The sequence below is a fragment of the Elgaria multicarinata genome, chromosome 11 (genome assembly GCF_023053635.1).
Source record: "Elgaria multicarinata webbii isolate HBS135686 ecotype San Diego chromosome 11, rElgMul1.1.pri, whole genome shotgun sequence".
Lineage (NCBI taxonomy): Eukaryota > Metazoa > Chordata > Lepidosauria > Squamata > Anguidae > Elgaria > Elgaria multicarinata.
Genome location: NC_086181.1, coordinates 27,130,370 through 27,155,865, shown reverse-complemented (window position 1 = coordinate 27,155,865; position 25,496 = coordinate 27,130,370). Strand labels below are relative to the sequence as shown.

Sequence of the window (25,496 nt, the reverse complement as noted above, 5' to 3'; positions counted from 1 at the left end):
AGGATTGTGCTGATAGTCTGAACCCAACCAACTGTTTAGTTTTATGTGTCTTTCAAGGCAGCTGTGTGTTCCATTTAATTTAGATTTACCGTTCTCAAAAACAGGGGAACATCTTTTTCTTTTTTTGTCCCAATACTCCTGTTTTGTCTCACGACATCTGGAGGAAGCCTGGTTTATCCTACAAATTCTCTCTCTCTCTCCCTCCTCTCTCTCTCCCACCCCCTGCAAACTTACATATACTCTGGTCTAAACCCACGACTTGCTTGCCAGAGGCAGGGATGCAAATGGTTAGGGAATCTTGCCTTCCCAGTGGTGGAAGCAAGCAGCTCAGCTGGCCCTGGTGGGTGACTGAGGGTGTGGTGCGGACAACAGTGCCCAGCAGCTTAGGTTTCGCTCTGGGGCAGCCTCTTCTGTACTTGGCAATGCCAAGCCACTGCCCTCTTGGTCATGCACCCATCCTGCCGAAGGGTGCTTGGCCTCATGAAACGAGCCCAGAGCTCTCTTCGCTCTCCCCTTCCCTAGTTGGCAACAGAGCAGGAGTATCCTGGGCTGCCTGAACCATGCTGAGTCTCTGCTGTTCTCAGATTGTGCTTCTCCTCCTATTGCTGAGAGGTGAGCCATCAGGGTGTGTGTGTGTGTTCGTGCGTGCACTTGCGCTTCATCTAAGGATATGGGAACAATCCTTTTGGAGTGAGCAATTATTATTCTGTATCCTGCCTAAGTTGCTAGTTCTGATCTTCTTTTGGTAGGAAAGAGCCAGGATTCCTGGTTTCCCTGGGAGGAGAGTTTGGGGGAGAGAATGAGGTGGTAGGAACAAGGACTCTTGGAGAGGGCAGCAGCGGGTCACACAAAGGAGCCCTAGAAGCTGCAGAGCCTGGACTCCCACTGTTAAAGGGAAACAGCACTCCTGGGTTCTGTGAAAAGATGGAGGGGCTTTGGGTGGGAATGAGGGTAGTAGGTTTGAGCAGGCAGCTACTGGGTGTCAGAATGTCTATCAGGTAAATATGCTCAGAAGCTCCAGGGGCAGGATAATAATGTGCTGCCCAGAGCAAAACAAATTATTTCTTCAGCGTTAGGTTCCTCCTCCTCCTCCTCCTCCTCCTCCTCCTCTTCTTCTTCTTCTTCTTCTTCTTCTTCTATTCTCCTGCCAGGGCTGCTGTGCCTTTCTCATCCGCTGCGCCACAGGCAAAAATTCAGTATGAAATATTTTTCTCCTAGCATGAATATGCTGTGAAGGAGAAGATTTTACCTGTTTAATTCCTTTCCTTCCACATAGTGATAAATATACAGCGTTGCTTCAAGAATGCCGGGGTGGTAGTAGCCCCAACTTGGGGATACATGTATAGTTAAGGAGGGGTTTGCATGTATTAGCAGTCCTGAGTTTTGAATCTAGGAGGATTTTGATTTCCCTTTTCATTGCCATTAAACTCATGACATTTCTGGATTTCCTTATATAAACCTCATTGGAAATTCTCTGCAGTTTCTGCCTCTATATGTGTCATCAGGAGTTTGTCTCCATTTAGATAATGCATTGGTGGGAAGACTGGAGCTTTGTTTACCATCACACCCCTCAGGAACAGATCCAATGCAGTGGTGAAGAAGATCTCTCTTTTTGGCATCCCTGTTTTGCTTTTAGTGGCCTACCTTGATCTGGTTGCATTTCAACCACTGACCATGTCTGGAATTCTTGTGGGCTGATGATCAAAAGTGCTTGGTTCACCAGGGCGAAACCATACCATCCAATTTCCATCTTCTAATACGTGCACAGTCTGGCATTATGTCACTGCCATCTCATTTTCTCTCGCAGGTGCTGAAAACCATTCTGCTCAAAAAGGTGAGGAAAAATGCCTGGCATGGGACAGCCGGACCCCAAAATGGGGTAGGATCCATCTCGAAAGGGTGCTTTGTAGAAATGTTGCTTTTATTTCCCTGTATTCACAAGGTGATCCCTCCCAGTTTAACCACCTGAGACTTCTGTTTCTTGCTCCGACTCTGACTCTTTCCTACTAAAAATAAAATAACCCCCCCATAAACAAAAAGAAAATGGGGGTGGTTTCACCAGTTTGAGGGATTCCAGCCTCATTGGGAAAACACAGGAGTTTAAAGATTTGATGCTGCTCTATGGATGCCCTGTGACGGAGCCGAGTGTAGAGATTCAGCCGTACAGGCCCAGCATGGAAGAAGCCCCCTGCCCTTAAAAACAAACTCATAAATAAAGAGAAAATGGTGTGGTACAGCTGGTGCAATCTGGTTTTGCCAGTTTGAAATATCCCCCCCCCCAATAATTCCATGGATTTCATGCCTTAGTGCAGCCTTCCTCAACCTGGGGCGCTCCAGATGTGTTGGACTGCATCTCCCAGAATGCCCCAGCCGGCTGGGGCATTCTGGGAGTTGTAGTCCAACACATCTGGAGCGCCCCAGGTTGAGGAAGGCTGCCTTAGTGTAAAGTCAGGAGAAGGAAGCATAAGAAAAGGGTTTCAAAATGTGTCTGGTCCTCACCCCCTTACACCCAGATACAAAGAATTCCCTTGTGTGGATGCCTGCAATTCCCCCCCCCCCTCCACACACATCTGCTATATAGAAAGGAGGGGAAATTCAAAAATATAAGCTGTGCACCTTATAGATCTTGGGTGCATTGAATGTACATGCCCAATGCTCCCAAATACCTCTGGATAGAAGCCCTTTAAGTTTCCCTGCAAGTTCTGCTGCTATCCATAAATGCTAATATTTCTCCATCCAAGTCCTTAGTTACTGTATGCACCGTAATTTTGAACATACGCCTTGAATTCTCACTCCGTCCACTCATTTCACCCACCAACAGACCGTCCGTACCTCTGTGTGCCCACAGTACCTGCTGTTACCTTTAATTTTGTTTTGATGTAGTTTGTTTACATGGGTGACCTGGCCTGCCTTTTAGAATGCTTCTAGACGGACAGCTCCTAGCATTGTCAATCAAAAGGCATTGTGCAGCTATTTCATCTTTGGGCCCTTCCTCGATTTTATATGGTTAAAATAGAAAAGATGAAAGAAGCGTTGGGAAACATGGGAGAGTTATATTTGGAAAACACCATCCTCTGGTCCCGTCCCCCCACCTAAAATTCTGTGAATGAGGGCAGGGTGATTTCACAATAAAATGTTGGCATCTTTGCTTCAGTATATTCCTGCTTTTGCATTTCACCATGCATTTTTGGTGCACCAGGGGGGGATCTACACTACTGCTTTTAAAGCGCTTTGAAAACGTTTTGAAAACTGTATATGCAGTGTGTCCTGGGCCCCAACAGTTGTCAAAACTGTTATAAAGCGCTTTAAAGCAGTAGTGTAGATCCCCCCAGGTATTTTTGCCTGTTGGTCCATTTATCCGTCCTTTCACACACGTACATTTTCCTGCCTCTTTCCCTTTCTTCCAATATCTCTCCAATACCTCGGTCACTATGGTGTGTATCATGAGGATTAGGCGTTGCCAATTGAAAAGCAATTTGATCTGTTGTGGAAACGTCCCAACCCATATTTTAAATCAGGCAGGTTATTCTAAGTACATTTGGAACAGAAAGTGAGGAATGCTGTCCGCCTGTCTAATCGGCGGATCAAATATTCTGTCCTAGTTGATCATATTTTCCCCCTTGCAATCCCTTTCCCTCACCCTGACTTTGTTGCTGTCCCGTGGTGAAATGGCAACATCCTGCTGCCTGTGTGTGCAACTGTACGTGTGTCTGCACGTCCCACATCCAAGGGGGCTGTTGGTGCAGCCTTCTCCTTTGAGGATTAAAGATGTAGATGCAGCATTTTTGTGAGGCTTGCGTTTACCATAGAATGGTAATGAAACCATCATCACCAACTTTACCCCCCTCCCTGCGCCGCCCCACATCTCACGCCTCTCCCTGTCCTCTGCAGCCTGTGGCTTTCCCCACGTGTTCTCCCCTCGGATCATCGGGGGCAAGAAGGCCGAGGAAGGGGAATGGCCGTGGCAAGTCAGCATCCGAAGGAACAGGTTACACATATGTGGCGGAAGCTTGATTTCATCGCAGTGGGTGCTGACAGCTGCTCATTGCTTCGAAGGGTGAGTGGGGGGAAAAAAGACTGGGTTGAAAAGACATCCCCTGGCTCGCTTCAGAAGTGAATCTTCGTAAACCCCACCCAGAGAGCTTCGGCTATGGGGCGGTATATAAATGTAATAAATAAAATAAATAAAATGCAGACTTCAGGGCACCACCAGGGGGAGCTAGATGGACAGTGTCAGAGGACAGGACCCAACTCAGGGCTCATCTACACCAAGCAGGATATTCCACTATGGAAGCAGTATGAAAGCGGTATATAAAAGGCAGGAGCCACACGACTGCTTTATAGCAGCATTGAAGTCTTTATAGCAGCATTGCTCCACCGATAACCTCCATCCTCCACTGGTTCCTCCTCCACCTCAATTGCAGGGTTAATTCGACCACCCTGGCACCTGAAGCAGCATTTCCTTGTTTTTTGCTTAGCCTGAAGGTTGTGTTATGGTTCAGAATATGGGCGTTGGGAAATCAAGTCTCAGTTCGGTTGGAATTAATGGACATGCAAGCTACTCTCTACCTGGAGATAAGAACGCTAGCTGACCATACAGGATTCCTATAAGCATTATTGAGCCAGGTGTCCTACTTGACAGAGGGCAGTCTTCTATTTGAAGGGCAGTCTAATGGAAGTCCTCGATTTGCCGTCCCCTCTTCATTTGAAGGGTTGTCCAGTCCAAAGATAAAGATAAAAGATAAAGAATAAGAATGGGTAGACAGGGGCCTGAAAGGTGCCCATCAAGAGATAGCATCTAGACTGCAGGCTCACAGCTCACCTGTCCACAGGTGACTATGGTTGATGTGAGGGTAGACGTGATAGAGGTGTTTAAAATTATGCATGGTGAGAAAGTGGATAGGGGGATGAACTATAGTCGATGTTCATCTAGTGAGGTAGATTAAGTTGAGAGACAGTGACCTGGTTTTCACGATCAGTATTCAAGTCACTGCTGTGGCTTGTCGTGTCGTCCGAACTGGGGTGGCATGACTTGTTGGTGGTGGGGGGAAGCAACCTTCCAATAATCCACAATCTATTGTAGAGTTATTGGAGGGTTTGTTTCCCTCTCCAACAAGCCATGCTGTCCTGGTCCAGATGCTGCTGCAAACAATGGCAGCCCCTCACTGGGGGTTGAATATTTAAAATGGCCGTCAGCATATGCTGCAACCCTCTGTGGCTGAAATAAGCCATGTCGGACTGCTGTGATCATGTGAACTAGTACAGTGTCATTCCAAAAGCTTCCCATTGAACTCCAGTGCTGAGCAAGGATTCGAACACAGGCCTTTCCACAGTACAATACACATTGTTCCTTATCTTCCATAGGGTGCTGAATCTACACGAGTACCAAATCAACCTGGGGGAATATGATCTGCCCAAACCCGTGCCCAGCATGGTCTCATCTGCTGTCAACCAGATCATAGTGCATCCATATTTTGCTGGAGATGGGCTGAGTGCCGATATTGCACTGGTGAGGTTGGAGGAGCCGGTAAATTTCTCCCGAACCATCTTGCCTGTTTGCCTGCCAAATAGTTCCGACCCTGACATCTTCCCGGTGGGGATGGCATGCTGGGTGACTGGCTGGGGCCAGATCTCTCCGGATGGTAAGAATGTGTTTGGGAATTCAGGGGTTTCAGGTATTTCTGAGAGGTTGTAAAACAGAATTTCTTCAAATGTTTTTTTTTTAATCCTGTGATTGAGATTGGTTACTCACAGATCATAGAACCATAGAATAACAGAGTTGGAAGGGGCCTACAAGGCCATCGAGTCCAACCCCCTGCTCAATGCAGGAATCCACCCTAAAGCATCCCCGACAGATGCTTGTCCAGCTGCCTCTTGAAGGCCTCTAGTGTGGGAGAGCCCACAACCTCCCTAGGTAACTGATTCCATTGTCGTACTGCTCTAACAGTCAGGAAGTTTTTCCTGATGTCCAGCTGGAATCTGGCTTCCTTTAACTTGAGCCCATTATTCTATGTCCTGCACTCTGGGAGGATCGAGAAGAGATCCTGGCCCTCCTCTATGTGACAACCTTTTAAGTATTTGAAGAGTGCTATCATGTCTCCCCTCAATCTTCTCTTCTCCAGGCTAAACATGCCCAGTTCTTTCAGTCTCTCCTCATAGGGCTTTGTTTCCAGACCTCTGATCATCCTGGTTGCCCTCCTCTGAACCCCCTTCAGCTTGTCTGCGTCCTCCTTGAATTGTGGAGCCCAGAACTGGACGCAATATTCTAGATGAGGCCTAACCAGGGCCGAATAGAGAGGAACCAGTACCTCACGTGATTTGGAAGCTATACTTCTATTAATGCAGCCCAAAATAGCATTGGCCTTTCTTGCAGCCATATCGCACTGTTGGCTCATATGTTACGAGTCCTCTCCTGTGCTTTGTGACAATTTCCGCAGCTTTGTTTGTAATAAGGATAATGAGCTATATTTTTTAAAAAAAAGATATTTGAATCTCACGCGTAATGACAGAGTTGTGCTATAACCACAGTGCCATCTAGTGGTTGTACAATTAAACATATAGAACTTGCAGATAAAAGAAGTCCCCAGAGGTTTAAAAAAAAAAAAAAAGTGTGAAAAAGGGCGATCATAACCCCGCAAAGAATAAGGAAACAGAAGCCCCAGTAAAATTGTGGGATAAAAAGCCTGGTATGGAGAAGCCCTGAGCTCTCAGAGCATTTTTCTTTTTCCAGTTAACATGGTGGCTCGGACTCTGCAAGAACTGGAAGTGCTGATAATAGATGTGGAGGCATGTAATGAAATGTACCACAATGAAAGCGACAGCTACGCTATGCCAGAGGGCTACAGGCTGATCTACAAAGACATGATCTGCGCTGGGTATCCAGAGGGAAAGAAGGACACTTGTCAGGTAAGAATCGTAGAGCTGAGCAGCGTAGGGATTTTGAGGGGTGGAAAGTGGGGGAGCATCCCGAGGCTAGGATGGCAGGAGCCCTGACAATCTGCACTCTTTGGGGCAAAAGCAACATTTGTTCCCAGCAGCAGTGTCTGCTTTTCTCAAAACATCTGCGAAAAGACGGAGGGGCCTTGGATGGGAATGAGGCTAGTAGGTTTGGGCAGGTGGGGCGCTGGGAGTCAGGGGGCCCATCTGGTAAATGCTCATAAGCCCCAGGGGCAGGAAAACAATGTGGTGTGTAGAGCAGAGTAAATTAACTTCTCAGCTTTAGGTGCCACCTTATTCCCCTGCCAGGGCTGCTGTGTCTTTACCAGCTGCTGCACAGCAGGCAAAAATCCAGTAGGAATTCTTTTTTCTCCTAGCATCGATATGCCGCGATGGAGAAGATTTTTTGCCTGTTTGATTTCTCCTGGCCACACAGCTGATAAACACACAGCGATCCTGCAAGAATGCAGGGATGTGTGTGCTGGTAATCCCAATTTGGGGATGCATTAAAGAGGGATTTGCGTGTATTAGGAGCCCAGAGTTTTGAATCTGGGAGAATCTTAATTTCTCTTTTCATTGCCATTAATCGCACGACACTTCTGGATTTTCTTATATTGTACAATAAGACTCATGGCAGATTTTCAGCTGGACTGAAACAGTTTTTGCCTCTAAATGTGTTACCTCTCTGTTGTACCAACTGCAGGAATGCTGTCAATTTGCACTCTTCAGGGCTAAATCAATAGTTTTCAGTAACAGTGTCTGTCCAGTCCTGGAAAATACCATTACTGCTCCCTGCCCCTAAAATGTTTGCATGAAGTGAGATCTGAAAGCCTGAGAGGCTGCCTGGGAGCTCCACTGGTATTCCCCTGACTTTCATGATGGAAGAAAGACAAGATATGAGTGTATTAGATAGATAGATAGATAGATAGATAGATAAATAAGCCATGCAATCAATGGGTATATTGATTCAAATAAATAAATAGGTTCATTCAATCAGTTTCAGGTGCAATCAATTTCAGCTACAACCAATTTCAGGTGTAATCAATTTCAGATGCAATCAAATAAATAAATAGGTTCATGCAATTAATTTCAGGTTCAGACATTCTTAATTCATTTGAACACCTCTTTGCTTCCCAGGAGAGTGATGGCCCTGTCTCTTCCTCCTCCTCCTCTTTCCTTGCAGGGTGACTCTGGGGGACCCCTGGTCTGCGAGTTGAATGGCACTTGGTACCTGGCTGGAGTAGTGAGTTTTGGGTTTGAATGTGCCAAGCCAAGTCGACCTGGAATCTACACCCGGGTCACCTCCTTCATGAATTGGATTCAGCACACGATGGAGCAGAATGTAGCCCCCAGTGGTCGTGCAATTTCTGATACCCTCTTGCTCCTTCTCCTGGCCTTGACCAATGTCCTTTTGTGACCCACATTAGCCTCACTGAACTGCACCATCCTGGTGCAGAATGAGCTGTCCTCCTCAGTTTCAAGATGGATCAATGTCTGCGAGAGCTTTGGAGGGACAAATATTGATCTTTGTAGGCTGAGCTTTAAGTAGGCAACGTTCAAAAGAGCTTCGGCACCGTCTGAAAGATCTCTGCCATCTTTATCAATAGCACTGGTTGTTCAATAGCTAGTTGTGATGTAGTGGTAACATTTGAAGTGCGGGTGCTCATCATGACAATCCCCATAGCCATGCCCCCAAGGCGGGTCCAGAAATTCAGGTGTTGATCCATATCACAGTCCTTGCTGTTATCGCCACCACGAACCTTTCTAAATGAGGCGTTTATTGTGTACTCATGATTCTTCAGTTATGGTAATTTGCAGGTCCTTTACATGATGCCATCCTCCTCCAGGGCCTCTCCTGTTCTTTTGAACCATTTTAGCAATTTTTCCCCTAATGAAGAAAGCCTAGTATAACTGTCAATGGTGGCATGAAACCCTAGTATTCCATAGTGCCATGTAAAGTAACATAGTAGCAATAGAACAATTCAGCAGGGGTGGATTATTAGGCAAATGAGGCCAGGACTCCAGCACCTTTAATAGATGTATAGAAACGGGGATTTCAAGAGATGTTGTCTACATGATAAGTCACAACTGCTGGAATTCCCTCTTCTACACAATTATTAATGGTGCAGGAGCTTTGAGCTCTTTTGCAGCTGGTTCTATGGGACACTGCTCCATTTGTTGCAAACTGGCCTTCAGATGTCTGCTTCCATTTGCCACGCATTTACAGCATCAGAGTCCCACTGATACAAGACTTTTTATTTACTTTTCTCTGTGAATGGAACAGAGAAAGACAGAAACTGAAATACTACACTCTGAAACTGAAGATATGAAGCGGCATGTTTTGCAATATTGCCCTCTCCTGGAGACATTTAGTGTGCTCTTTTCTCTCTCTCCGCAATGCATGTGAGTATAACGATATCAGGGGAGGAAAATATATGCACTAGAACTTTAAGACTGCAGCCCTTCCAACAGGAGCAACAGCCAGTAACATGCCAACACCCAACAGAAAATAATATACCGCATATGCTTGAATTGCCCTGGGACAGCCAACATTTTCTGGTACCTGATCAATTACTATTTTTTTCCCCGGTCTCCTTAATTGTTTTTGGAGATGTCTTTTGCACACTTGTGTTAGAAGTCTGTGCAGGACTGGCTGTTGCAGTGGAAACAAATGCAGGATATAGCAGACAGAGGCAGTGGGGGAAAGAGAATCAGCAATGGGCCCGTTCAGAAGACACCTTAAACCATGGCTTTTAACCACGGTGAATTTTGCTTATGAGCCTGCCCATGCTTTGAGATCTTCTGGAGAAGCCCTTCTTTCCGTCCCACCATCTTCACGGGCACGCTTGGTGGGAACATGGGGGAGGGCCTTCTCGGTGGCTGCTCCAGTGCTTTGGAACTCTCTTCCTGGGGAAGGTAGGCTGGTTCCCTCCTTGATGTGCTTTCGGAAGCAGGCAAAAACTTGTTTGTTCCGACAGGCCTTTGGAGAATAATTTGGTCCTCCATCTACGTTAAGGTCTTGTAAAATTGTCGTGTGTTTTAAACGTTTAATGTTATAATATTGTATTTTTAAAATTTTAATTTTTGTACATTTCTTTTCCTAGGTTTAAAATGCGTATGTTTTAAATTTTGTAAGGCTGCCTTGAGGCCCAGTATTGGGCAAAAGGCAGGATACTACTACTACTACTACTACTACTAATGTCATGGTTTGATGTGTCTTCTGAACGGGGCCAATATGTAACTTGGGCCATAGCTAGACCTAAGGTTTATCCCTGGATCATCCAGGGGTCAAACCTGTTCATCTATGTGACACACAGGGGATCCAGTGCTCAGGCAGGGGCGAACCCTGGATGATCCCAGGTTAAACCTTAGGTCTAGCTGTGGCCTTAGTGTCACTTTCATCTGTGAAATGCTGGAGGGAATTCGCACAACTTAGTATGGATCGATTTAGTTTCAGATCTAGAGAACAAAGATCATGGGGTTATCTCAGTGAAATGGAATGCATCAGAGGTGAAACACACAATAACTAGGGCAGGATCTACACTACTGCTTTAAAAACAGTTTATAACAGTAGTGACAACTGTTGTGGTCCAGGACTCCATCTACAATTTTCAAACCATTTTTAAAGTGTCATATCCTGCTTAGCGTAGAACTGGCCCAGGAAATGATAAAAGTGTAGGGTCCTTCCTTACATTTCACTGTGACATGTCAAGAACACCACAATGCCTTGTGAATACACATCACAGAATGTTATTAAAAGTTCCAAAACAAGGCACTTTCTCAAAAGCAGTGACTGAAACAACAACTGTTCCAAAATACTGTTGGGAAGTTGGTCCAATTGCCCATTTTGGTCAGCCTTTAATAATTCTAGGTTTGCACCTGAGTGGTAAGGAAAAGATATGCACTGGTTGCATAAGCATACAAAATGTTAAAGGAACACAACGTGTATGAATATAGCAATGTACTGATGATGTAAAAGCATTGTGTATAGAAGACACAGAAATCTTGTATCTGAAGTATTACAAATAAATACAGACTGCATCGAATCACATCTCAAAATGGATTACGTGGTTGAAATGTTTAATTTATTCACCGTTTCTTGGCACATCATTTAGAAATCTCAAAGGATTTTTCTTTGGGTGCTTCCGGAGAAGGCCTTTTGTGTGTGTGTAATCACCCTGCCTCATTCACAACATTTTGTTTGTGTGTGTGTGTGTGTGTGTCTTCCATTTAAAACCCTGCTGTGTTTTCCTACTATTGCTTCCATCATTTTTCCTTACCAAAGAAATCCCATTAAGGAAGGAAAGAGCTTCACAATGTCTTCTGATTGGTAGCGCTCACAGCTGTCTGTCTGGAAGCACCCCCTAAAAAATTAAAGCATGGATGATAAACGTTACTTTCAGTGTCATAATGTCTTTAGTATCATCACTCCTAACCAAAGTCTATGGTAGGATGAAAATTTGCAGCACCATCTCCAAGTGACAGTGACCAGAGTCCTTCGGAGTTAAATCATGATTAAATTGTTTTTATACAACTGAAATGGCTAACTCAGATGTGCTCAAATGAATTTGACCAGAGTAAAATCAAGGTACCAGAAACTCCAGCCATTTGCATGAATTGATTCTGGACACTTTTAAACTGAGTCCAAAATATTCCACCCTGTAGCTGTCAGGCCGAAGGCAGAGAGATGGTTATCTCATAAGAGAGCTAATGCAAGGGACATCAGGAGTGTCACAATGCAGGTCTTGTGCACGCTGCCGTTCTGCTCTCCACCATTACCAGTCATTGTCTCTTGGATCCAGTTGGCATAGTAAGGCACTGAAGTGTAGACACCGACACGGTTTTTCTCGGCACAGCCGTCCCCCCAACTCACAACCCCAGCCTGGGTCCAAGATCCATCACGTTTGCAAACCAAGGGTCCTCCAGAATCACCCTGTGGAAGAGAGGCGAGAATCAGCCTGTGGTCATGGGAAACCTTCCGAGATTAGATTTGGAAGACGGGTTAGATGGGGGAGTTGTGAATCAGGTTCATGTCTTATCTCAGCCTGGTATTCACAAGGGGCCCTTTGGCAAGCCACTATAATATCTGCAATATTTGGAGTAACACTTGTGCAGTACAGCCTGCCATACTGGATTATAAACTCTGCTGAGATAATGGAGCTCTCTCCACTCATTTTGTACATGGATTGCATCTGCTAGCCACACCCACTCCATTTTAAATGTGCACGTCGGCCATGCCCTAGCCAGTCACGTATTCAGCATAAGGCTCCCTTCAGGTGGATTGGAGGTCCTACTATCTAGGGTTCCACCCATGTGAAGGGAACCCCATGGACTACATCTGTACACATGTAGGCTTCTTGCATAATGAGGCTAAATGTGTAAGTTGGCTGGTAACAAGATTGGTATGCATGCCAGTGTGGAAGGGAGGAGGATAGGGGAAACAATCCCATTAGCCCCACATGTATACCTTCTTAACACATATGGAATGCAGGAAAAGGGCTTGAATGTAAAATACTTTGAATAGTCTAAGACACTAGATAAAAACTAACTGTTACTATACTCTGAGAGGGTCTCTACATTAGGGGAAATTGCGCTGCCTTACCAGGGCTGTTCATTTGCGTGATTGCAATGGGCTCCATTACACAGGCAGACAGGGGAGACCATGTGGTTTGTAATTGAAAACTTCCCTCCTTTCGGTGTTCACAGCCTTGAATGGGTCAGCACCATCTAGTGGCTGCTTTATAGTGCATCTTTGATTTTAGATGCCAGGAAAACGTGCTATTTCAGAAGAATTGGAATATCTTAGAGCGAGATTTCTGGCGGAAGGAGCAGGAGACATCCTGGAGGTTGACGACATCATCTAAAGGACCTGAAAACCTCTGTGAGTGGCCAATCATGAATATGTGATATATCACTGGTGTAGAGACACTCTGAGGGATATATTTAATCAGTTACATTCTGAAATCTAAAAAGCTGCCCCGGATTAATCAGTCAGCACAAGATGATAATGCTATTAAAAATAAGTTTCATAAAATGCATTTCCTCTTGTATGAGAGGGAGGGGAGAATGCCTCTTGTAAGAAGACATCTGCTGTGACACATGCACACATCAGCTAAAAAGCAAGCAAGCCAGGCTTTTCGTTTAGAAGCAGTGGTTTTTCCTCCTATGAAAATAAATAAATTTTATAGTACAATCCTATTACGTGTCTACTGAAAAGTGTCTCCTTAGTATGTGTCTACTCAGTCCTACTTATCTGTGTCTACTCATTATAGCACAATCCTATCTGTGTCTACTTATTCTCAGGTATGTATTTATAGGATTGCAGCTTGGGTACCCTGTATATCCTACTTTACAAAAGGCAGTTCTCTATTTGAAAGGATGTCAGGGGATTGTCCTTTTTTTTTTTTAAGGCATCCCCTATCAGTTCAAGAGCTGTCCAGTCCACCTCTGGTTTTAAAATAAAGACACAATAGAAGGGAGAACAGAGAAGTTGCCCATCAAAATTAGCACTTACATAGCAGATTGAGAGGGGACAGACGTTACCTCCTGATCACAGGACTCTCCACTAGGGTGAGATTATTGTATTTCTATTAACATTTTAATGATTATTTCTAAATCTGCATTTATGCATATAATTAGCACAAGCAAATGATATGCAAACTACTTTGTGATGCGCAAGTGGCAGCTAATTGCAGACTTAATTAATAACTCAGGATATAATCCTATCTGGATGCCCATCAGCCTCTGAACTCGGAGGTTGACAAGCATTTATGCAGGGCAGGAGATGTGCGGAAGCAATTATGGCCTCCGTGTTCCTCTCGCCCTGCATTTTCACTTGACCTGTGATTTTGCCCATGTAGCTAGGGCTCTGTGGAGCAGCAGGGAAGGAGTCTGGGACGACCGGAAGATTCTTTGTAAGCCAGCTGCCCCCGTCTCCAACTCTCCACGCTCAGAGAAATACCCCCTTTCTCTCCTTTCCAAATTCACATTTGCGAGCTTGTGAAGATAGCCAGTGCAGTTCTCTCCATGCTGGCTGTGAGAGGGAGGAGGAGGGGAGCTCAGACTCTTGGGTCTGAGGTCAGAGTGCTGTCTCCAGCCTCGGATCCAGGAATCCCAAGTATCCTGTGCCCCTGCCTCAGACTCTGATCTCTTAATCAATTCGTTGATAGGGGGTTTCTGTAAAAAAACCACCCACGCTGCCTTACCAGGTCTCTCTGCATCTGTTTTCTTTTTAGGATTACGATCAGCACCATTATACAGGCGGCTGCTGGTGGCCATGTAGTTAAAAATTGAATACTTCCTCTCTCTGTGTTCTCCATTCTCTTTAATGAGAAAGCACTATCTAGTGGCATAATTTAGCGCAACGCCGAATTTACTCACTGTGAGATTGCATGATTTTCTAGATATTCTCACATCTCTATTTCCCCCACCCCCCAAAAAAAACACCCCACCATTTTCAGGGATAGCGTTGGAAGGGCCCTGGATGATGACAATGTCATGTAATGGACCCACAAACGTCCGTGAGTGGCCATTCACGAGTATGCTATAAATCGCTCATTTAGAGAAGCTCCGAATCTCACATGATTACTGACTAAGTTTTCTTAAACTAGGTGGCCACCCTATTATTTATTATTATGATTTCTCCAGTGGAGCACAGGAGGAACTTGTGGACTGGAGGATGGTCCCTCCCAGCTAGACCAAAGACAGAAAGAAATGGTTAGAAGAAATGGTTATATCCACACAACCAGTTTAACTCCTGGTCTCTTCTCAGAATAGTGAGGAGGTCTGAATAGGGCTCCCTTTTCTGAGCAGGATTACACTTTTGGACTGTTGATCCTTATGAATAAAGCTAGGCCAGAACTTATGTAGGTTATGGAGCCTCCTACCTGGCAGGCATCCTTCCCACCTTCTGGATAACCAGCACAGATCATATCATCTTTGACAGGATTAGTGCCATATTCTTCTGATGGGTTAATATTATAGAGTTCGTTGCATTGATCTCGGTCTATGATTGGCACCTGGAGTTCCTGAAGAATTTTTGGGGATTGCAAATTCTCTGCAGAAGATAGAAATTAGAGAGCTTTGCTTACAAGAAATACAGGGACATGAAGCTTTGGGTGCATATGAACGTACATATTTTTTCAATGAGCCTGGTGTGGAAGAAAACTTGTCACCTTTGGAGCAACCATGCAACCTTCTCCCCTGGACTGAGCTCAGGAGAAACCTGTTCTTCCAGGTTTTACCCTCACTAAAAGCTCCAATGGTTATGTAGTGGTGGTAGGTTGCACGGACTGCCTCTAATGCTGCTCCTTAACTCCCTACACTGGCTTTCCTTTCTGTTCCTGGCTCAGGCACAAACTCTTCCTCCATACCCTCAAAACCCTCCATAGTCTTATCTCCCACTGCCCTCCAATTACCTCTTCTGTTTCGAGATCTATCTATCTGTCTATCTATGCCTGTGAACTTTGCTTCTCCACTCTCTTCTGTCTCAAGGTCTGCTTCCTCAAACACCTCTGAGCTCTTCCACTTTCCCACCCATTATGTAGGGTGACCATATGGAAAGGAGGACCAGGCTCCTGTATCTTTAACAGTTGTATAGAAAGGGGAATTTCAGCAGGTGCTATTTATATATATGGAGAACCTGGTGAAATACCCTCTTCATCACAACAGTTAAAGCTGCAGGAATCCGGCTCTCTTCTGTATCGGGTCATGTTAGGCAGGGCTCCTGCAGTTATAATTGGTATGATGAAGAGGGAATTTCACAGGTGCTGCATGCATGCATACAAATTACACCTGCTGAAATTATCTTTTCTATACAACTGTTGAAGATCTAGGAGCCTGGTCCTCCTTTCCATATGGTCACCTCAGCTGCTTCTGATCTTGGAAGTTGCATATAACCATAAGAACTAGTAACCACTGATAGCTTTGTCCTCCATGAATTTGTCTAATCACCCTTTATAGCTGTCCAAGTTGGTGGACATCATATCTTGTAGTAGCAAATTCCTTAGTTTAACTTTGCATGGTGTGAAGAAGCATTATCTTTTGTATGTCCTGAATCTTCCACCCTTCTGCTTCGTTGGGTGACCTTGGATCACCCCAACCATGGCAAGCTGTAGATTACAAGTTCCTAGAGGGATCTATCCCCCCACACCTCCCTGTATGCTGTAAAGCCCCATGGGTTGTATCCTGTTGAGATCAACAGGATTTAAGCTACTCATAGCTAACTGAAATCCCATTGATTTCAATGGATCTCCTCTAAATATGATTGATCTGGATTCAGGCCATAGCTAGACCTAAGGTTTATCCCTGAATCGTCCAGGGGTCAAACCTGTTCATCTAGGTGACACACAGGGGATCCAGTGCTCAGACAGGGGCGAACCCTGGATGATCCCAGGATAAACCTTAGGTCTAGCTACGGCCTTAGTCACATGTACATTGATAGTGTGTGTTTGTGTGTGCTATAAAGAAAAATAGGGGAAGCTCAGTGCCAAACTATATGAGGTCTTATTCATGTTTTAAAATAAAGCATGTTTAGCCTCGACACTTTTCTTTTGGAGAAAACGCACTTGCGGGCCTAGTTTTCTGCTGAAAAATCCCTCCTCCCTGAATGCTATGGGCCCTGCAGTAAACAGGGGGTTTCAGCATAAAACCGGTACTAGCCCTGATCCAGATCGAAGGCACATTCCATATTGGCAGCTCACAGCTACTTCTTCTCCAAAATGAAAGTATTCAGGATGGTTACAAAATTATGAATGGTGTGGAGAAAATGCCAAGGGAGACATTTTCCTCCCTTTCCCATAATGCTAGAAGCCAATAGGGTCATCCCATGAAGCTGATTGGTGGGAGATTCAGGACAAATAAAAAGGACTCCTTCACACAGCATATAGTTGAACTATGGAATTTGCTACCACAAGGTGTAGTGTTGGCTGCTAGTTTGGATGGCTTTAAAAGGGCATTGGATACATTCCTGGAGGAGAAGACTACCTTACCCTTAAAAAGAATGTAAATAAGGTCTCATGTAGTTCAGCTCTCAGAGTCTAAGTGAGGACAACAACAAAATGCCCCCATCTCTTTTCCTCACCTCCTTCGCGAATCTGTCCCCACCCAGTGACCCAGCAGAGTGTTCCTGGGGAGAACTGTTCGGAAGAGTCCGGCAGGCAGATGGGAAGGATGTAGTCCGTAAAATTCACTGGGGATGCCAGTTCCACTAAAGCAATATCCCCTCTGGATCCATCCTTGCCATTGTAGTCAGGGTGGGGGATAATCTGTCCCACGGCTGATATCTTCAGGTTGGAAGAGGGGTTGTCAAGCATAAAGGCACCCAGTTGCACTTCATAATTGTCTTGAACACTGGAAGTATAAGAACAAGAGAGAAATGTAACCAAAGCAGGGAGCTCTGAGCTTCTTGAGAGCTGAGACCTCGAGCCTTTCTCCATGAGGCTTTTATTGTGTGGTTGTGGTTGCTCACTCACGGTAGTTTGCAGGTCCTTTACATGACATCCTCTTCCTCCAGGGCCTCTCCCACACTTTGCGACGATTATCATGGGTTTTTTTTTTTTTAGACTGAGGAAAGTTTGTTATATCTTGAATGGTGCTATGAAATGCTGTGTGCATTTGCACAATTCTGCTATGTCACAGTGCCATCTAGTGGCTGCATAATGAAACAAACAGAACAGCAGAGAAAGAAAAAAACCCGGGGGGAAAAAGCATGTGTAAAGGAGCGGATCTGAATCCTGCAAAGAATCCGGAAGGAGAAGCCTTGGTAAAAGTGCAGGATAAAAGCCTCAGGTAGAAATGGCCCATAGATCCTGTCTTGCTAAGACCACGAGCTGGACTGGTTCAGTTCTCTGAGCTGCTATGCCTTGGCATTGCTGACCTCTCAAATGGAGTGCCTTACTCTCTTTAACAAGAGAGCTGCTGTCTTCCGCTCTATTGCTCTATGTCTGTATCACCACATCAGGTGGGCAGAGGGTGATACGGCAGCAGATAACAATTCAGGAGATGTCATGTGATACCATTGGCTAATGGCATTCCACTTGGTCCCATAAAGATGCTGACTTTGGCTGGGCTCCTCCATTTGAACCATTGGCTGTCCTCATTGACTGAATGCACCCAACTTGCCTCCAGATCTGGAACTCCCTTCTTTCTCTCTTCCTGCTTGCCGGCCAACCACCTGCTCCTTCTCACTATGTTCTTCATTGATCTCCCCTGCCCTGCCTTGTTGAAATCAAGACTATTAGCCCAGGGTTGCAGCTGTCTCTGGAGCAAAGCTGCACAACAGCTTCACAGGAACATCTATCAGATACTCACTTGAGAAAGCAGTGAGCTGCAGACAACACCCACTGGTTGTCTATGAGGGAACCTCCACAAGCAGGCAGGTTGTTGTACAAAATGCTGACCTGCCAGGGCCATGACCCCTCGGAAGCCGGATCCCCTCCAACAATTCGTGGAGATATCACTGGCTGCCCACAGCCTGCAAAGAAAGGGGAGGAAAGAAGAAGAAGATTTGCAACCGCAGGGAAAAGCTCAGAGGACAACGCTTAGATAATGCTGCTGTGTGGATGCCCCATAAAAAGTGAGTGAATGAAACATGGCAATTCCAGACTAATGAAGAGGCACCCCAGGAGTCCTGGCCCTTTCTACCCATAACAATTGTCACCAGAACAGGATGCAAATTCAGATTTGCTCCACCCTCTCTTTTCTTTGGGTCTTGCTTCAACTGCTGATAGAATGGGAAGACATTTCCCCAAAGGTAAAATAAAGCCTCCAATCAAGGCTTGACTCCGTAACTCCGTAGATAGTTAACTCAGTTTCTGGAATCATGCAGCCACATCTAGGATGGTGGAACATCTCATTTGTTCCTACTCTCTGCTTGTCACATTCTAGAATCGGCATAATATGGGTAAATAGTGGCTGTTTAAAGTGTAAATAGAAGGATGCAACAACAGCTAGGCCTGTAACTCGTGCTTTATTCAAAACTGAAAGTGGAAGCTGCCATGAGGCTAGGTGCTGTTCCTTTGAATAGTTTCCCCCTGGGAACTGTTGTCCTTGACTTCAGTTCCACTAATCATGTTACAGTGGCTATGGGGTGCAATCCTATGCATGTTTAGACAGAAAAGAGCCTATAATCTGCAGCTGGTTGGGAAATTCTGAGAGCTGTAGGCCATTTTTTTTTAAATGAAGGGCATTAAGATGTGGTATAGTTCAAGGAGGATCCTGTCTTAGGCTAGAACAGAGGTTGGATTGGATGGCCTTTAGGTTTGTACCAGCCCTATAATTTTATGAGACTCAGCTTTTTAAAAAAATAATAATCCCCCTTTCTCTTTCCCGTGCTCGAGAAATTCCTGTGCAGAAATGGTTTCCAATATGATCACCTACCTGCTTCTGAGCTAGCAGCACCTGGGGAATACAAAGAAAAAGAAGGTATTTCAGATAAGAGACACGGGCGGTGGCTGCACATTCTCCACTATGGATGAGGCGAGGCAGATGGGCAATCGCCCTGGTAGCTAAGGAACATGGACAACATTTCTTATGGATTAGAACTGTTAGCATAACCAGCTCAAGAGTTACAATAACGAGCAAACGATCATGCACACACACTCCATGAGTCAAGGGGTCCTTCTCCGTGAGCCTCTGCCAAAGGAAGTGAGGCAGGTGGCTACCAGGAGGAGGGCCTTCTCTGCTGTGGCACGCAGGTCCTCCTTTCCATATGGTCACCCTAGTGGTGGTGTCAGCCCCATGCCGGAACCGGGTTTTTAAAAGGTGTAGAGGGTTTATTTTGGTGGCAGGAGTAAAAGGTTTTATAGTTGAGGCAGTCTTCCTTAGACAAGCCCTCCTGGTGCCTGCATTGTGGTCTTTTTGGCACGAGGAGAAGAACTTTTTATTTTTAGATGTTTATATTTTACTCTGGCTTTTCCTTTGGTTTTATTTTGTTTGGAACTTATAAATGCTTTATATTATGTTTGATCATGTGGTATTTTAGGGTTTTAATTTTTGTCAACTGCCCAGAGAGCTTTGGCTATTGAGCAGTATAGAAATGGTTGCCCCGCTGTGTAAACAGAGTGGTGGATTAGATGGACTTTGGTCAGATCCAGCATGGCTCTTCTCTCTTTTTATGAAATTAATAAATACAAATTCAACCAATAGATAAAAAATGTGGCAGGGAGTTCCTTAGACCCAAGTCCTGAAGTTTTAATAAGGGATATATGGGTCCAAAAATCTATAAAGTTTTCCCACAACCCTGGATATTCCCCAGGTATCACTCAAAGGTATATGTAACTGTACATTTGCTCAGGCCAAACTGGTCTGGGTGTGGTCAGTGAGATCACCAGTGCTACATTCCATAAAAGACAGGTAAAATATAAATATAATAAGGAAATCACCTTGGAAATAGAGGAGTGTTCCCCCCCTCTTTTGTCTGCTAGAGAGATGACCCCACCACCGGTAAACAAAACAGGGTTGGGTTTTCAAGGCAAAACTTTTTCATGCCTACACATACAATACAGTTAAAGCAAGTATTAAATTCAACCAGGTTTCGCTCCGGTATCGGGTGAAGGTAGGCATGGTTCTTAAGTGCGTGGATTTTCATTCCAAATTCTCTACCTTGAAAACAAATGTTTTGGAATGCAACAAATGTATGTCAAAACTATTTCTACCACTTGCTCACGTCTGTCTCTTTTCACTGGCTGCGTTCAGACAACACAATAGTCAGTGGTAGGTAGGGTGACCACATGAAAAGGAGGACAGGGCTCCTGCAGCTTTAACTGTTGTGATGAAGAGGGAATTTCACCAGGTTCCCCATATATACAAATGACACCTGCTGAAATTCCCTTTTCAATACAACTGTTAAAGATACAGGAGCCCTGCCCTCCTTTTCATATGGTCACCCTAATGGTGGGTTAATAGTCAACTCCAGGGTTGATTATCAAGGGGGTACTCCCCATACGACATGATTATAATAATCAGTGGAGTGGATTAACCCCAGTGTTGAGTTGACTGTTAGTCAACTGTCTGTTTGATTGACACATCCCCCACCCTCTCTCCACCTCAGTCCTCCCGCTGGTATCCCCTCAGCCATTGCAAGTTCTGCTGGCTGGACTAGAGTGGCAGCTGCTGCTTTAGTCACTCTTGCTGGAGAACTCTGTAGGCAGCTGAAATCGTCCACCCAACTGTGCAAAATAGTCCATGGAGCCCGACAGACAACACGCTAACCAACAATTGTGTGACTAGTCAATTCCGCAGAGTGCTGTTTTCCCCATTGGTTATTTTGGGAAAATAGTCAACCGTGGAGAGGTTTTTGCCTGACAGACAACACAATAACCAAAGCTCAACTAACTGTTGATGACTTAAACCACAATTGGTTATTGTGTTGTCTGAACTGAGCCACCGTTTGTTTCCGGGTTGCCACTGGGAATGCACAGAGTGTCTCCTTGCCTAAGATGGTAGATCCACAACAGAACCAGCTCCCCTTAAATTTGGGAAGAGGCCGGGGAGAAGATGTAACCATGCAGAAGCTTTCCTCCCATCACAGACTTGTTTTTCCTAAGTCCTGGAACATGGCATGAGGAAAGAGGCGTCTTTGCTCACCCTTACTACACAAATCATCTCCCTTTCTCTCCTGCATCTTGGACTTAGTATTGAAAGGCCCCTTTCTGTACCCTCCTCTTTTTTAATATCCTTGAAAAGTGTTGCCGTCCCCACATTCCCTCGCCCCCTCCGCATCTCCCCACACTACCCATCACCGTTTAGCACAGTCAGGTGCAGCAGCCACACCGCCAATCGAGGAGGCACCACCGGCATCGTTCCCCCAGCTTCAGCCTCTGTAGCCCTGTTCCGTCCGAGTGGCTCTGCTCCAGCCAGTTTCAGGCAATGCTCCAACCTCAGTATCAGTGCTATAAAATTTCATACCAAAGGTGAAAGGGTAGGGCTTGTGGTATTTCCGTGAATCTGAGTATGCAATCTCAAAGTGCCAATTCCTGAAACCTTCTAGCCTCCAAGCAGAATCCTAAATTCTGGCTCTCTCCAACAATCTTGAGACCTCCTGTGCTCCCTCACCCGCCCCTAGTCCCAGTGTTGTCAACTTTTTGGCTCTGTTTCCTTAAAATACCTACAGAAAGCTCAACCAATCTAAACGTCTGGCATAGAGGTGTGTGATAGAGGGATAGCGTCACCTGTCAGTTTCCCATGCAGCGATTCGAAGCACAGAGGAACTAGGGATGGTCGATGAAGGAAGGGTTAGTTGATTAATCGGCCGAGTTTGAGTTGGGCAATCTGCTTTGCATGCATCTGCACATGAACGCAACTGAGCTTTCAAATAATAAAAGAAAAACCAACGCCCTCTTGAATGCAGGCGGCTTCGAGACAGAGCGGTCTGAGTGTTAACAACCGCAAGGCACGGGGCAGTGATTCCATCTTTTCTTAACCACTTTTCCATGGTAAGGAGAAAAAAAAAAAAAGGAAAGAAGTGGTGGGAAAACACGGGCAGGTTATGAATGGAAGATTACAAGTGGAGTCGTCTGGAAGCTCCCCCCTGCATTGTAAAATTCAGTGAATGAGGCAGAGTGATGGCGAAATAAAAACTTCTTCTGGAAGGCACCCTTAAGGCTGATTTTCCAGGGGTGGGGGGTGAAATGAATCCCCTACGCATTGAAGAACTGCCCTTCTAGATAAAAACATAAGGAGAGCCATGCTGGAAGATTTAGACCTTCCGGAGACAGGGGCAGGGGGAAACAGAAATGAGCAAAAACACTCCTTTCTGGAACGGGGCAGGTCAGTGGAGCTTGCATAGGTGAGCTCTGCTAGTTTGTCCTGATCAAGAAGCAAGCATTTCTGCATGTTTGGGGGCTTCCTCAGGGACGTGCGAAATCTCTGTTGTGAAAGCAGCGGTTCTGCTTGCGCAATGGAGTCAGTGGGGACCCACCAAGGCCTCATCTACACCAACCAGAATATTCCATTATGAAAGTGGTACGAAAGCAGTATATAAAAGGCTAGGAGCCACACTACTGCTTTATAGCAGTATTAAAGCGCACTGACAACAGTAGGGGTCCCATGATGCATACCACCGTATACTGCTTTCATACCACTTTCATAGTGTTATATCCTGCTTGGTGTAAATGATTTGTCATGGGCCCCTACCACCTTTAGCATTCTAATAGTCTATTACTCCTCCAGATATATCTGCACTTTCTCCTTGCTGGCCATTTTGCAACTGTGCAGGAATCATAGAATAGTAGAGTTGGAAGGGGCCTACAAGGCCATCGAGTCTAACCCCCTGCTCAATGCAGGAATCCACCCTAAAGCATCCCTGACAGATGCTTGTCCAGCTGCCTCTTGAAGGCCTCTAGTGTGGGAGAGCCCACAACCTCCCTAGGGAACTGGTTCCATTGTCATACTGCTCTAACAGTCAGAAAGTTTTTCCTGATGTCCAGCTGGAATCTGGCTTCCTTTAACTTGAGCCCGTTATCTACACTACTGTGTAGATCTGGCCTTGATCTCCATCCCTCACACTGCCACCTCCCTCTGTCCTTCCCTCCCTCCTAAAAAGACACTTTTTTCTTTCCCAGGATTCTAGATTGCATGTGGGACAGCGCTATACCCGTTTTGAAAGACTGAAAAAGAACTTCAGTCTCTCCTACTCCATGAGAAACTTAGATAGCCTGCTCTTTGGGGCAAGAGTGTATTTATTTACATTGTGCTATAAAGCACCACGTGCATTGGTGTTGGGAAAGAAAGAAACAAGCAAGTACAGGGCTCATCTACACCAAGCAGGATATTCCATTATGAAAGCGTTATATAAAAGGCCGGAGCCACACTACTGCTTTATAGAAGTATTGAAGTGCACTGACAACTGTTGGGACCCATTGACACAGACCATATACCGCTTTCATGCCACTTTCACAGTGTTATATCCTGCTTGGTGTCATGGGCCCCAACAGCTGTCAGTGCATTTCAATTTATTTATTTATTTATTTATTACATTTTTATACCGCCCAATAGCCGAAGCTCTCTGGGCGGTTCACAAAAATTAAAACCATCATAAAACAACCAACAAGTTAAAAACACAAATACAAAATACAATATAAAAAGCACAACCAGGATAAAACCACGCAGCACAATTGATATAAGGTTAAAATACAGAGTTAAAACAGTATAATTTAAATTTGAGTTAAAATTAAGTGTTAAAATACTGAGTGAATAAAAAGGTCTTCAGCTGGCGACGAAAGGAGTACAGTGTAGGCACCAGGCGGACCTCTCTGGGGAGCTCATTCCACAACCGGGGTGCCACAGCGGAGAAAGCCCTCCTCCTAGTAGCCACCTGCCTCACTTCCTTTGGCAGGGGCTCACGGAGAAGGGCCCCTGTAGATGATCTTAAGGTCCGGGCAGGTACATATGGGAGGAGGCTTCCTTCAAATAGCCTGGCCCCAAACCGTTTAGGGCTTTAAATGTCAATACCAGCACTTTGAATCGGGCCCGGACCTGGACTGGCAGCCAATGAAGTTGTAAAAGGACTGGCGTAATGTGATCTCGCCAGCCAGTTCCTGTTAGTAAACGGGCTGCCCTGTTTTGTACCAGCTGAAGCTTCCGGACCATTTTCAAAAGCAGCCCCACGTATAATGCATTGCAGTAATCCAAACGAGAGGTTATCAGAGCATGGATAACTGTAGCTAGGCTATCACTGTCCAGATAAGGGCGCAGTTGGTATATCAGCCTAAGCTGATAAAAGGTGCTCTTTGCCACCTGCGCCTCAAGTGACAGTTCTGGATCGAAGAGCACCCCCAAACTATGGACCCGATCCTTTAGGGAGAGTGCAACCCCGTCCAGGACAGGGCAAACATCACCTATAAAGCCACTATAAAGCAGTAGTGTGGCTCCTGCCTTTTATATACCACTTTCAAACTGGAATATCCTGCTTGCTGTAGATGAGCCCCAAGTGTGCAACAGAATATGAGAGGCGCAAGAGAATTGATGGAGGTGTAAGTGTCCTGTTGGATTCTGCCCATGGCTAGCAACTCACTCTAAAAATGTTAACATCCCCCACAAGAAAAATTAGGGACAAAACAGAGACTCTGATTTTCAAAGGAGAGATACTCCAAAATAGGAACTGTCTCTGGTAAATAGGAGCACCTGGGGCAGCTCCCAGGCCTGGTGCTTTAACCACTAAATATACTACTTCCCAAACAGAATTAGAACCCATGACCCTGCCTTTCATATTCCTCCCACCCTTAAGCAACAAACTTCTGGATAACTGCTTTCTGATCCCTCCCTGTGCAGCAGATAAGTTGTTTAATATTCAACCTGAAGATGATATTTGTTTAATCTTCATACAGAGGAAACGTTAAACTTATTGTTTTACATAGTGGGAGTTGATTTCAGAATAAGCACACACACTAAGCACAGCCGTGATGACACCCCATTGGCCATCCTCTCTCCCTATTAAATGTTACTGATCCGTCTTCAACACTGCAAATGCGTCCCCTCTCCAAGCATTCTTTGCTAGCCATAACATTTGTTACCTGGCTCTTTCTGGACACACCTGAAAATATTGTATTCCGTGAAGGGCA

General features: G+C 45.2%; 2 protein-coding genes across 2 annotated transcripts; one reads left to right on the top strand and one right to left on the bottom strand.

The window, feature by feature from the left end:
* Positions 1–431: 431 nt before the first annotated feature.
* LOC134406029 (serine protease 27-like) lies at positions 432–8,660 on the top strand. Its single transcript, XM_063137263.1, has 6 exons — positions 432–612; positions 1,808–1,834; positions 3,892–4,057; positions 5,365–5,642; positions 6,731–6,906; positions 8,120–8,660. Exons 1-6 carry the CDS (start codon positions 561–563, stop codon positions 8,351–8,353), a joined length of 933 nt encoding a protein of 310 aa, XP_062993333.1. The 5' UTR covers positions 432–560; the 3' UTR covers positions 8,354–8,660.
* Positions 8,661–11,632: 2,972 nt separating this feature from the next.
* LOC134405633 (prostasin-like) lies at positions 11,633–25,496 on the bottom strand. Its single transcript, XM_063136875.1, has 7 exons — positions 25,449–25,496; positions 21,678–21,827; positions 19,315–19,335; positions 18,247–18,409; positions 17,018–17,286; positions 14,823–14,992; positions 11,633–11,869 (listed from the first exon to the last, which is right to left on the bottom strand). The coding sequence occupies exons 2-7, from the start codon at positions 21,733–21,735 to the stop codon at positions 11,633–11,635; spliced, it is 918 nt and encodes a 305-aa protein (XP_062992945.1). The 5' UTR covers positions 21,736–21,827; positions 25,449–25,496.

Coding starts and splice junctions, on each gene's coding strand:
- LOC134406029 (XM_063137263.1), top strand. CDS start 561: ATGCTGAGTCTCTGCTGTTCTCAGATTGTGCTTCTCCTCCTATTGCTG. Junction 4,058..5,364: donor GCTGCTCATTGCTTCGAAGG/GTGAGTGGGGGG, acceptor TATCTTCCATAG/GGTGCTGAATCTACACGAGT. Junction 5,643..6,730: donor GGGCCAGATCTCTCCGGATG/GTAAGAATGTGT, acceptor TTCTTTTTCCAG/TTAACATGGTGGCTCGGACT.
- LOC134405633 (XM_063136875.1), bottom strand. CDS start 21,735: ATGCCGGTGGTGCCTCCTCGATTGGCGGTGTGGCTGCTGCACCTGACT. Junction 18,410..19,314: donor TGCTGCTAGCTCAGAAGCAG/GTAGGTGATCAT, acceptor CTTTCTTTGCAG/GCTGTGGGCAGCCAGTGATA. Junction 17,287..18,246: donor GCAGCTCACTGCTTTCTCAA/GTGAGTATCTGA, acceptor TTATACTTCCAG/TGTTCAAGACAATTATGAAG.